This window comes from Micromesistius poutassou (assembly GCF_964030765.1).
Source record: "Micromesistius poutassou genome assembly, chromosome: 5".
Classification (NCBI taxonomy): domain Eukaryota; kingdom Metazoa; phylum Chordata; class Actinopteri; order Gadiformes; family Gadidae; genus Micromesistius; species Micromesistius poutassou.
In genome coordinates, this window is record NC_140275.1 from 11,386,000 (window position 1) to 11,400,015 (window position 14,016).

General features: G+C 44.6%; 1 protein-coding gene across 1 annotated transcript; it reads right to left on the reverse strand.

Moving 5' to 3' along the window:
* Nucleotides 1-1,366: 1,366 nt before the first annotated feature.
* LOC311343275 (melanopsin-A) lies at nucleotides 1,367-10,518 on the reverse strand (the record flags this gene model as incomplete). Its single annotated transcript, XM_084468152.1, has 9 exons — nucleotides 1,367-1,759; nucleotides 2,080-2,223; nucleotides 3,690-3,903; nucleotides 5,059-5,166; nucleotides 5,944-6,105; nucleotides 6,778-6,949; nucleotides 7,858-8,061; nucleotides 8,220-8,353; nucleotides 10,349-10,518. 9 exons carry the CDS (start codon nucleotides 10,516-10,518, stop codon nucleotides 1,367-1,369), a joined length of 1,701 nt encoding a protein of 566 aa, XP_084324278.1.
* Between the last annotated feature and the right edge of the window lie 3,498 nt (nucleotides 10,519-14,016).

The following is a 14,016-nucleotide window of genomic DNA, read 5'->3' on the forward strand; positions in this document are numbered from 1 at the left end:
GGGCTGCAGGCGATGCTACCTAGTGGTAGATCATATAGAATACCAAGATTTCTTATTATAATAATACTAATAATACTACAAATAATACATCTGAATAATAATCAATGAGGAAAATACCTACATAAAAATGTTGTATTAACCAAACCCTGCACCATCCTGCACCAACCATCCTGTATGGATGGTTGGCAGGGTCCAGGGGATTCGTTTTTCTCTCTGCCAGTTTCTTTCAGCAGTAGAGGGTATTTGGGAAGCAGCAGCTGCTGATTTTATGTAGGGCAGGCCTAAGCATTAACTTGGTTGAACTTGCCTTGGTTGAACTTGTCGTTTTATCCCGTCCAAAACCTTCAAAATGTTACGTATACCACAATGGCATATATAATTCAACATATACCTGTACACACACACACGCACACGCGACATACCCTCGCAATTACGGTTTCTTCTCACAAATCGTCGCACTCGCAACTTCTATTGTGAATTTCGAGGAGGCAAAGTGTTCCTTCACAAGTAAAAACTAAGGAAGGGAGTAATCTAACGCGATCAAAAATTTGGAAACACAATTAAAGGCTGGTAAGAAAGTGACTTTTGTTACTTACCGGGTTAGCTATGCATTCATTCACTAGGTAGGCCAAACACTGCAGATTGTCACGTTTACATTGGGAAAGTTTGAATCGGGGGATTTAGCTGTGTGCAAAATCCTCTCACATGCCCCCGCTAAAGAGCGAGTTAGTGTTTGATTTAAAAATAGCATTGCAAGCTTTCAGGTGCCAAAGCCCTTTCGCGTAGAAAAGGTATAGTCCTAATTATTGTCTAATTAAGCTCTGCTTGTTTTAGGTGCTCAAAACATTGGCCAAAAAAAACATGCGTCCGTGCAACAAACTGCGACTGTGAGGGTCGACACACATTATACGAATGTAGGCTACAATATTACGTTTTAATGCCAACCAATATTTAAAGTGTGAATGTTTTTTTTTTTTTTTAAGGGTTGATTTATCTGCGACCTGGGGAAAAAAAAAGTCTTAGGCTCTATGATAATTCATCTTTCCTCTGACTTAACCAGGACCCAGTGTCATATGTACTTTTAGATGGCTTTTTATTCATAAATCAATATTATATAGTAAAATAAATTATTCTACACAACCAGTAACCGGCCAATATCCCCAAAAAGTAAGATTAACAAAATTGTCACACAAACAATCTGAGCTGGAATTGAAGGTCCGACCAAGCAAAGCATCGAACTGTGTATCGTAACATGAAAATACTCTCTGGCATAAATACATATATATTTCCAACAAAGCAATTAATTTACTGAATCAAGAACAAGAATCCAAAGAGTGACTTTGCACAGTGTACATCTGGACATTTTTCAAACGACATCATTGTCCTCTAACGAGTCCTCGTCCATCGCGGTTCCGACAGAACCGTCCTCTGTGAAGCTGCTCTCGTGTTTAACCAAGGAGTCCTCCGACGTGGGACTGATGACGATGATGCGAGGAACATTCAGCGCTTGATCAGGAGAGGGAACGTTTCTCAAATGTCGTAAATCCGCAGATTTGCTCTTGTGGGTGCCCGGAGAGTCGTTGGTGACGGCCGTCTTTCTCCCGGCGTCCGACAGGCCGTTGGTCAGACTCTGGCTCCTCTTCCTGATGAGCACCAACTGCGGCGGTGCGGTCGGTGCGGTCGGCGCGACAGTCTCCGAGTCGGAGGCCGTCCTGTTCTTGCAGTGGCTCACCGACTCTTTCATCAACGCCGATGGCTGCTGGTGGCGTGAACATACACACGCCCGAATAGTCGCACGCACACACGCATACGCCACAAGCACGCCATAAAGCATTATCTAGAAAAGCTAAAAAAATGTACCAAAGCCACATGCCGTGAACGTTTCTTCAGATACAAGTCGCAAGGATGCATGAAAGGTAAGGGCATCTTGCTCAAGGGTGCAGAGGTAGACTGCTAGACATTGGGATTGACACCCGGAACCTTTATGGCAGGGATTCAAACTCTTCTCTACATATCTCCTCCTGAACAATGCTATTTTTTGAGGATTTCAACACTATTATTACTCTGTTCCCTTCTCACCTTGTGTGCTGTGCTCTTCTTCGCTCTCTCCATCTGCTGCTTCTTCAAGAGCCTCTCCCGGCGCGTGCTACCGCGCGACGAGCGCTGACGGAACGAGGCCCCTGGCCTACAGTCAATGGGCTCCATCTCCACGTCCCCAAAGACCTGCGGTGGGGCGCAGCGACGGAGCACGGTGCAGACAAGACGACAAGTTTGTGTAAATAATGCAGAGGAGGAAAGCGTCACGCGGTAGAGCTGTGCCGACGAGGAAATCACAGATTCCATTCAATGTTTATAGACTGGGAAAGTGTTAAGTACGCTAGGCTGCAATGGACAGGGATAAAACAACATTGGACTGACATAATGGACGACGTTGACCTGAAAGCAAAAGCGATCTGAAACGTCTGACTAGACTGGACTAGTCTAGACTTGACAGACTAGACTTGTCTTTTCTCACAAATCAGAAAATACTTCTGGGGTGTTACAGTTACGGAATGTTACGGACCCGCATTGGTTAGACTAAAATAGACCTGAATAATTTAAAGTGTTCAGAAGACATTTTACAAGTCTAGATTAGATAGCACTGGACTGTAGAATACAATAGTTAAATAAAGATTAAACATATAGAGGTGTACCAAACATAATACCTCTACTCTAATGGCTAATATGAACTATAGAGTAAAAAAAAAATAAAACGCATCCGAGAGCCAAACTAAAGACAAAGAAAATCTGTGAACATACTGAACTGTTATATTCAAATGCACAGACTATCAAAGGCCTGCGAAATCCTGTTCAGGCTTCAGACTGAACGTCTGACTGCCTCGAGCCCAGGGATATAACACTTTATGAGGTCAAAATGAAACTTATTTTGACATTTCACAATAAAAAATAAAGTCAAAGGTATTATGAAACAGTTTTTGAATGATCTTATCGAAAATTAAATAGCACCAACCTGGGAACCTGAGTTAAATTATATTAATATTAAATGATATTGTTATCACAGAAGATCTAGTCAGCAATAACTAAGCTAGTGGATATGTGCATTGTGTGTTTAATATTCAAATCGGCTGACAAATATACAGTATGTATGATGTTACTGTTAGACCTAGAAGAGGAAGAGTAGTTAGTTGATCTTTTACTTAGGTTTTCATAAAACGACTTAAAACATCTTAGGCTGGCTTTACACGACAACACTCCCGGGTGAAACCGACAAAATATTTTATCAGATGTGCCTTTCGTTTAGACGGCGACAGCGTTTTCGGGGCTTAAAAACGCAAAAAAATGAACTCACCCTCCAGAGTGGAAATCTTAAAAACGCTCCACCGTTGCGTATCCGTCTAAAGGGTTAACAGCGCAAAAGTGTGCTCTGAGCTGTCACGCTGGCTCTCGTCCCGTACGCGTTTACGTCACATCCATGTGCAGTACAGGCAAACCACAACAAACATGTCGGATTTCACACACTTTTGCGTCACCGTATGCACACAGATTTCCACCCAAAGACGCTCGTCTAAACGCGGAATGAAAAGTGGGAACGTAACGCCACTTTTGCGGTTTGTGTTCAGATCGTCGCCGTGTAAAGCCAGCCTTAATCCTCGGTTCATCAGTCTGTGTGAGTGTGGTGTCATGGTTACCCTGTCTGAGGATGAGTACGAGGAAGCACCCGCTGCAGTTTTGGATGCTGACGCGTGTCTGCTGGCGGCCATGGACTGTCTCCTAATGGCGGTGGACGTCCTGCTGATGACAGAGTCTCGGTAGGAGTTCTCGCTGAACGAAGATGACGCGCAGTCCTTCCGCTTGTTGGGGGCCAGGAACCTCAGGCAGGGCACTTTATCCGCCAAGGTCTTCCTGTGAACACACAAGAGGAACTGCTGAGTTCAAGGACGATCCCTGGGTGGTGGACATGATAGCTCCCCTTTGGATTGAGTGTTTCATAAATCTATTCAGACATTTATTATTATCATCATATCGTCATAGCAAGACACTGGATGACAATCATATCATACATTTTATTCCGTCTGAAAATCTGACAATGTTCTTCCTGACAAACGTTATGTTCTTTAGCCCTGTTTATTATTCATTTGCATCTTTTCCTCTAAGACAATATCCTGGATATGAAGAGTTCTCGCAAGAGCACAATTTGAATTTGCTCAGCGAGTCACTCTGGGAATGAGCAATATACTCACTCCCCGATTCCCCTGGCCCAAAATAATAACCAATCACATCAGTGTCTCTGAAATAGGTGGGCCAAAAGCGTTGCTGTTTTACCGTCCGGATATGGCAAGAGTCTTATCTATTGGTTAGCTCCGCTGGTCTGGATACGTCACTCCTTTTATTTTTCTGATTGGTCGTAGTGTTATCCAATTGCGTGCTGTGATATTTTCAAATGCATGCTTGGTTCCGCCCCTCGAGTTGGGCCATTCTCATTACTCGTTGCCCGACCCTACAGCTTTCTAGATGTGGCTCTGGATTTCCAGGCTACTAAGAAAATGCATATGCTTCTTCATAATATCATCTTATTTTTTCTCGTTTCTTTTGAACTATTTGACCATTAGAAAGCAACAACTTGAGATTCAGAGGACATTCTGGTTCTGCTTGAGCAAACCATCATTACGGTGTCCCCTTGCTTCCTAAAACATCCAATACCGATATAAAATGTGAGAATCACATTCTTGTGCACTTCCATCTTTTTCCTCAGAATTACTGTTATTTACAAATCAAACTCGGAACTGGAGTACTTTAAACTGGAGTACTTTACTCGAGTACTTTAAAACCCTTTAGTAGTATCCTTGCCAAGTCTCCATCAGCATCTAAACATTCATTTGCAGAAGTAAATAAAGCATATAAAGCAATAAATGCATTTGTCACTTGTGCTACCAATATGAATTTGCTTGAAGTCATCTGTTTGACCATATTTTCAATGAGCAAAGCAGAATTATTTCCATACATTTATATATATTCAATTTCTATTCCCAAGGCCTCTTCAATGGAGAGCGTGTTTACCTGTACTTTTGATGTATGATGGCATAGATGAATGGGTTGTAAATGGTAGATGCTTTCGCTATAACAGCTGGGACAGTTTTGGAGTACGGCGATAGGATGTTGGCATGCCTGGATTAGAACAAACGGGTATTATCAATATGATTAAACACAGCACAGATGTCAGCCATAGACACACACACACACACACACACACACACACACACACACACACAAACACACACACTGCAAGATGCTGTGTGTTGTAATGTAATGATTTGACCTTCTATGTTGAAGCGGGGCATGGCATCAAACAATTGAGAGTGGGCACAAATGGATATCCAGGTCATAGATAAACTCAGATATGCCAGCTGTCTAGGAGTGTGTGTATGCATTATACTATTGTATAATTGTAGATGGTTAATGTGGTTTTGTTGTCTGTTTTTTTTTGTGGGGGTGTGTGTATTAGGTTAGGAAAGGAAAGACGCTCTTTTAACAGTGTTATCTGTATAAGGAGGTTGGTTGGTTGCCATTCACAAGGCTTCCTCTTCCCTGTTCCGAACTGCATGCTACGCTCCAGAGTCTGGAGGTCTCTGACACCATTAACCGAGCAGCAATCCGCCGTCATTCGACTTCTGCGCTAACCAGGTATCACAGTTCTATTTCCAGTGCTGTAGCGCGTTTAATATTTCACAGCCTGCCAGCGCTACTCTGGAATGGAATCAGTGCTATGCCCTCCCAGACTAACCAACTAACTGCAAAAAGTCCAAAAGTTTGTACATTTTGACACTGAGCATCAAAGAACATCAAACCACACCAAAAAAAACAACTAAGCAAAATAAACCAAACAAAGTCACTCTCCCTTCAACGGGAAAAGTAAAATACAAGCCTGTGATGTGGCTCACTTACCCTGACCAGGAAATTAACGTCACACAGGCATACGGTGACCAGGAAAGGACATAAACCACGATCACCACAAAGGCAATCTTTGCCAACTTCCATTCACTTCGGATGGACTTCTGGCGGATTATGGTGGATTTCCGCACCTGGGTCCCAAGCCGCTCCACATCTCTGTGGGGGGGGGGGGGGTTTAGTTAAGTGATATTTTTTTCACTCTTAATGTACCTCTTCATCATTTGTTTGTGTGTGTGTGTGTGTGGGGGGGGGGGTATGGTGGTCTGTCTTGCATTCCTTCAGAAGAACAATAACCTGTTTTGCTAGGACACAATAACCTGTGTCTTCCACATGCCTGTAGGCTGACCCGTGACCCTGGCTATATATCACCATCCCCTTTAACACAGCATGTGCACCACATGGACATTAAGCATGAGGCGAGTTTTCATTAAATGCGTCGCTAGATGGTAGAATTGATTCACAGCACATATTAAGAAGGGGTAAAATAACAACGTTGTCCAGAGTTCACAAAGCACCACACACACACACACACACACACACACACACACGCACATTATTCACACAAAAACACACACGCAGACGGTCTCAAATTGCGTGCTTTCACATAGTTGATAAAATGTACCGTTATTATCACAAGGTAATATATATGCCTAGTATCCAAGCCGATGACATTCAATCACACACACACACACACACACACACACACCTGGAAACATGCACACAAACACCCATACACACAGACGCACAGATAGCAAATACAAAAAAAACACAACAATAGAAATAACGATAACAATAACAAAAAAGACACTTAAGCTCTTGAGAACGTACCTGGTCGCTTTGCGGATGGCCAGGAACATGAAGAGGTAGCAGTAGGAGATGATGGCCAGGGGGATGAAGAACACGAAGCAGCACAGCATCATGGTGTAGCTCCTGTTGGAGACCGTGTAGGAGACATAATCCCAGGTGCATGAGGTCTTCAGACCCTCTGGGATGTAGGAGCCTGGAAAGGTGGGGGGGGTGGGGCGGGGTGGGAGAGACGTGACATTAAAGACTTCAGAGAGGAGCCGAAAGGGAGGTGTTGGGGGACATCTGGCTGCAGGTGTACTCTCCATGGAGTCCATGGAACCAGGGGACACAGCCCCAGGGGGGTGTGCTAAGGCACTGTCGTGGACGCAGCTCCGACTCGCTGTTGCGTAGCTAAATTTGTGTTACCCTGCACACATATTGGCGTGTGTTTTCCCTGCGTTTCCTGTGTGTGCGTGTGTCGTGTTAAAGTGTGTATTCTCAAAGCGCTCTGTTGTATTTGGGGGGGCCTCGTCCCGTGGGATTAAATGAATGCCAACAGCCGATGTTCCATTCCAACTCATTGAGCACCCACTGGCTGCTGATTCAAATAAGAGAGTAAAGTGCATCGCTTCTGGGCTGATTTAGAGATAGCGCGCACTGACTGCCAGAGGAACTGTGCCTTTGTAATAATAATGCAGGGACATTTGTTTTGATTTGCTTTTGGATTCGTTTTTTTCAATGTTGACTGTCTCTTCACTAATAAAATCTATTTTATTTTTGTTGTTTACTTATTTCATAGTGCTGGAAGGGGCATGCCCTCGCCAATGTGACTCAATTGCAATATATAGGAATTTTATATAACACAAAACCACGAATAGCAATCGTGAACCAAAATTGTGTTTATATATTTTTTAATATAATAAAATGCGTTATATGTCACGATTAGAATATTTTGTTCTAAGTAATAATTGTGTAAAGATGAATGATAAATATTTGGGCACATACAGCTGTAACAGAATTTTTTTGGAAATAGTATTGGAAAGTAAAGTATTGGAAATTCCCATTCACAAACAATCTTGTACACTTGTTCTGGACGGTGCTCTCGTTAAATTTGAAACTCACTCCAGCCAACGAGAGGAGCCAGGCTCCAGGCCAGGGAGTAGAGCCAGACCAGTACGATGGCGACGGTGGTTCTGCGTTTGGAGTTCCACTTCATGGCCTCCAGCGGATGGGTGATGACCATGTAGCGGTCCAGGGAGATGGCCAGCAGGTTGATCATGGACGTGATGCCAAACAGGGCCCCCAGGAACGCGTACAGCTTACAACCTGGTGGGGGAGGGGGGGGGGGGCAATGCACACACATTTACATATCGCAAACACCCTAAATATATTTCCGATTTTTTTATCTTGATTCAAATGAGAATTGTACGTGAATAGAAAGGGGGGGAAAAGAGTAAGGATTGTAAAGGAAGACGAGTAGATACCGATTTCTCCAAAGATCCACTCCTTGTTGAGACAGTTGATGAAGAAGAAGGGGGACTGGGTGAAGGCCATGAGGAAGTCGCTCACCGCCTGGTTCATAATGAAGTAGTTGGGCAGATTACGGAGCTTCTTGTTGCTGCCGTGAGAATAAAAGAAAGGTTAGGGAGTTTTTGATTAATTTAATTATTGTTAAAGGTCCCATGGCATGCTATTTTATGGACGCTTTAATATAGGTGTTAGTGGGCCCCTAATACAGTACTTGAAGACGTTCAAGAAATTCATCCTTGGTGCAGAGTTACAGCCACTACGTGCCAGTCCCACAATTCGCTTTCCACAAACGCGCCGTTTCTGTGTCTGTCGCTTTAAATGCTAATGAGGAGGAGAGAGGCGGGTCCAGGTGGAGGGTGGGGGTGTGGCCCTGAGCAGCTTGCGGCCACGGTACCATGCGCTAGTGTTTACAGTGGAACACTGCTCCGGCGGGAGTCCTGGAGCTCTATATCTAAATAATATCATATAATATTTAGATATCTATATAATATAATATATATTATCATGGTCAAAAGCTGGTTGCGCCTCCGGATGATATTATGAATCTCAAACAACTGCGTCGGGTTCTCAGACGCCTCTGGTTCTTCCACTTCCACGTCAATATTAAGTACAGACTGAACCGCGAAATGGAGGAGAAAGGGATTTTTGCCCGGTGTTGTCTCCCGCCGGAGCCCCACTGCCTCCGGCGGGAGACAACCCCGGGCAACGTTCAGCGGGCAGCGGGGCTCCGGCGGACAATCCTGGGCAACAATCCTTTTCTCCTCCATGTCGCGGTTCCCAATTCCTTCTCAACCATGGCCGAGATAACCACCACTACGAGTCTCGTTATAGAAATACCGGAGACCTCAGAGAACCCAATGCAGTCTAGTCTTTGGCAAATGGGAGCTTTATGCAAGCTTGCGTTATTGCGCTGCGTGTTATGCGCCATAACACCAACAGCAGAACGGTTATCCAAATAACAAAGAACACTTGCATTACAGTGTGTGTATTCACACACACACACACACACACACACACACACACACACACACACAACAAAAAAAATTGGAAAATCTGCCCACTTGCTATGTTAGAAGTGGCAGATTTTCAAAACGGCTTGTAACGGCTATGTCACCTATAATTGATACTAGTACATGTTTCAGAGACACTGATGTTAAATACTTGTTTAACAGATGTTGCAGTCAAAAGTGACACGTAGTGAATTCCAGATAGATTTGCTATCTAGCGGGGCAAAGATCCCAGCACCTTGCAGTTCAAACACCTAAGCCACACTCTGCCCTCGCTACTTTGACTATTATTCATCAAGCTGGTAGGTGTTTTCATAATTTGTCAGTCATCTGGAGTCTTCACTTGACCCTCTTAGCCAATTATACAATTAATTCATAATTAAGAATGGATGTCGGAATTCAACCCCAGATTACGACCATCATTCTCAATTTTTCGAATAAAAGGGAAATATCTCTCTGCCTCTCACTTCCTGCTTGCCTCTGTCTCTCTCTCTGTCATACTGTCCTCTCATATTCACTCTCGAATTGTCCTGCTCTCTCTCTCTCTAGTGCATTCATATCTCTCTCTTCATTTTCAATCCAGTTCACAAAGAACTTGGCTCCACAATTCAAAGTGGAATAATGACATATCAAATTCAAAGGGGTGTTTCCAATATTGTTAAATGGCAGAAACAGAGAGAGCATTTTTTTCAAGACCCTGAATGGGGATTAGTGAACATGCTTCAGGACTATAAATCCTTGATGGACAACCCGTTACATCTGGAGACCAAGAGGCTGACACACTGCAAAAATCCTTTAATACTCTCCCTCTCTATCTCTCTCGCACACACACACACTCTCTTTCTCTCCCTAACAAAAACACAGCTCTCTGGCACTTTCACTCACTATCTGACCATAGACACACACACACACACACACACACACACACACACACACACACACACACACACACACACACACACACACACACACACACACACACACACACACACACACACACACACACACACACTAATATCTTATTTTTTTCTGTTTTGACAACAGCTGAAGGTCTAGCGTAGGCTACACACACGCACCTGTAGAAGGCGAACAGCACCAATGAGTTCCCCGTGACGCCCAGGGTGCCGATGACGGAGACGAAGAAAGCCACGGTGTAGTGCGCATGGTCGGGCACGTCCACCTTATTAATGAAGTTACGGCGTGTGGCCGCGGTGTAGGCCTCCATCGTGTCAGTGCTGGGCCGCATGGTCCGGACGCCCCATGACGACTGATGGCTGTCGCGGCTCTGTCAAGGGGGACGTGTTTCCCGGCGCTCCCGCGCTTTATTTGGCGCCTTTTCACCCCCGCTGTGCTGCCATAAGTCTCGCACGTGCTGGCCGACGCATCCGAGATAGATTCCCCAGATCTGCGGAGCTGCTAGCCTGCTAAAGATATCCGTGATTAGTTTACTTTGATTTGGATATAATAAACGTAAACATTTTGTGTTGACGTTGAAGCCTAACCTGTAATATCTTTGGGAAAAGTTGATTACATAATAACAATTAATGATCATGAGTTGAGTAGGCCTATTTACTAAATGTTTTACAGTTTTTTTGTGTTAAATGTCAATCAATAGCAATTATGTAGGCCTACCCGATAATATAACCAACATTGATTTCGTTACAAGCATAGTTATTTATTAACTATTGATTTACATAGGGTAGGCTACAATATTATTATTTTCCCATAAAAACTTCAGCTTGTCCAGATTATCCATAGAAAAATGTCAACACAAATATGTCACACTCACCAATGCACCTGTAACAGTCGTTCTCAGCCAGCACTGTTTCAGAAAAACGTTCTTTCAAAAAATATCCGATAGATATAAACTCCACACGCGGGTCACGTCAGAACCGCAATGTGCAGTGTGTCCTCGTCTGCTGTGGCCAGCTGAAATAAAAACAATTCAAGTTGAAATCCCCCTCCACTAATGAGTTAGATCCCCAGGATTGCGAGAGCTGATGAGGAGATTTCACTTTTGTGCGCGCTGTCCACGCACTCCCAAGTTAGCCAGAAGACTCTCTCCCAGTCACACCACGCTGTCTCACCCACTGTGTTAGTCAGCAGCCCTTTTCCAGCTCCCTATGTATAACCTGGTATCTCCCTATAGTCTCTGTGTGTATGTGTGTGTGTGTGTGTGTGTGTGTGTGTGTGTGTGTGTGTGTGTGTGTGTGTGTGTGTGTGTGTGTGTGTGTGTGTGTGTGTGTGTGCGCGTGTGTGCATCTCTCTCTTTCGCTCGTCGCTCACTGATCTCTGCTGCTCTCTGTCTCTCGTCCCATCATCACACCGTGTGTGTGTCTCTCTCTCTCTCTCTCTCCCTCTCCCTCTCCCTCTCCCTCTCCCTTTCTCTCTCTCTCTCTCTCTCTCTCTCTCTCTCTCTCTCTCTCTCTCTCTCTCTCTCTCTCTCTCTCTCTCTCTCTCTCTCTCTCTCTCTCTCTCTCTCTCTCTCTCTCTCTCTCTCTCTCTCTCTCTGTCCTATTCCCACCACTCAAACACATATTCTGCCTCTCTTGCCAATAAACTCTCACACTACATGCAATATGTGGGACAGCCCTTAGCTCAGTCCCCTCCACAACCAGAGCGTTACGTAACAGACAGTCATGTTCTCAGCAATGCCACCGCCAAAGGCCCATCTACTCTAGGCTGCTAAATACTTCACAAATAATCCATTCTCTGAACGTAGGCACGCCATGAAGGTATTTACATTTTGCATGGATTCCCTTGGTCGGTGCAATCTAGAGCACATGGCAGAGATGACAGCACACGCACGCACACATCTTCCAAAGCATCTCAGCCTTTTGTGTTCATGTATGCGCGCCGCGGCGCTGGCACACAGACGCATCTGGGGGTGGGTGGGTGGGGGCGGGTTCAAAAGGCACAGAAGACGGTTAATACGGGATGTGCAAGGTCCAAGGGAACGCGGTCCATACATTGTTATTGTGTCGTTGGTGGTGCAGAAATATTTGATCCACGCGTTCCCAGTCACAACAAGCGAGTGGTACAGAAGGAATACACGGTGGACGGCAACACACAACCGTTCCATGCTGATGATGCATGATGATGGCAATGGAATTTAGGCATTCCCTAACACAGAAACCCACCGAATGACTGAACACTGCGGGGCACTGGAGCGTGGAGCAGCTGACCCCTGTGGCCGGGCCGTCTTCCCTCTCTCGCTACTTTTTATGGAGCTCCGAGTCCAAGCTGCTCAGCGGTCGAACGGGAGATGAACTACAAAAAAGGCAGGAGAGGAATGCAGGGTTTAATAGAAAGCGATGTCAACTATAAGCCCCCGAAGCAGTAGATGGCCTTAATCTGTACATCCTACATGCTGCTGGCTCACTGCGACATGTTACACCCAGACCACTGTTCGCTGCATCTAGAGTTTGCTTGCACATGTGTGTGCATGTCGGACTCGCAGGTTTGTGCTTATGTATGGCCATGCGATAGGCAGCGCATTCCACACTTAACGGGCAAGGGATTACCAGTTCGCCGAAGGATTTATTGCGGTAGGATTCTGGTCTTAAGGACCTTTTCACAGATGGGTTTACACGTTTGTACGAGGGATAAATGATGTTTGGCAAATACAGAGCTTCAAATGTGTTTATGTGTATTAAAACAGGAAAGGTTTTGAATGATACGTTAGTGGCCTGTGGATGAGTCTCAGAAAAACCGGTGTTTTGATAACCGGTGCCCCCTGTGTGCTCTTGGGAGGGGAGCGGTGTGTGTGTGTGTGTGTGGGGGGGGGGTCTCCAGAGCACCAGAGGGGTTGGTACAGATGGGTAGATTATGACTTGAGTCAAGACTTGCTGTACTACAACAACAGGTGACTGGCCTGTTGGAATCAGTTGGAATCAACGGAATCAACGTTCTGATCTATATAGCTGGAACATACAATGTTGTTTCAAAGCCTTATATCCAATGAATGTAAACTAGGCAAAATGTGGAAAAACTCTTAATTAACAAACCAATAAAAAACAAACGTGGCAAGGAAAGCATGGTTACTCTCTCTAGCAACAGTGGGTTATCAGATACAGACACAATTAAATGCAGATAAAACCTATATACTATTAAAAACTGGGATGGGAAATAGAATAAACAAAAGATATTCAACCACCCTGGGTTGTGCTGTTCACTGCCTCTCCCCCAAGCATCAGCTACTTATTAACCCGACAACTCCCCAGTTTGTACCGCATGGTACGAGAGGTCCAGGGGGCTGACCTTTAACCTCTGTGTCTTTCAATATCTAAATTTAGATGTTAAACGGACCCTCATTTTTCACCGGGTGTAAGTGTGATTAGCCATGACAAGCCGAATAAGTCACAGGGCAGTGCCGATACAGCTCGTAATGGCTAATTACACACACCTGGTGGAAAATAGGGCTCCTTTTAAATTATGGAAATGTGGCTGCAGTCTCAGGTAAAAGTGAGATTTCCCCAGCCTGTTTGTATATATTGATTTCCAATGTGTATCAGGGGGCTCTGCATGCTAACCATCCAGAATAGTTACTTCATCTCCATGGAAAAAGCATTCGGAACATATGGCTTGGAGTTTATAGCTTGGAACATTTAAGGTCGCCACCATTCATTGTGAAGGTCATTAGTTAATTAGTTGTGACTGGTATTACATGGATGGTGTCCAACAACTGGGTTTGAACCCTATTGGTTTTATGGCTTTTGTCCCTAGTAGAGAAGGGCTAATTACT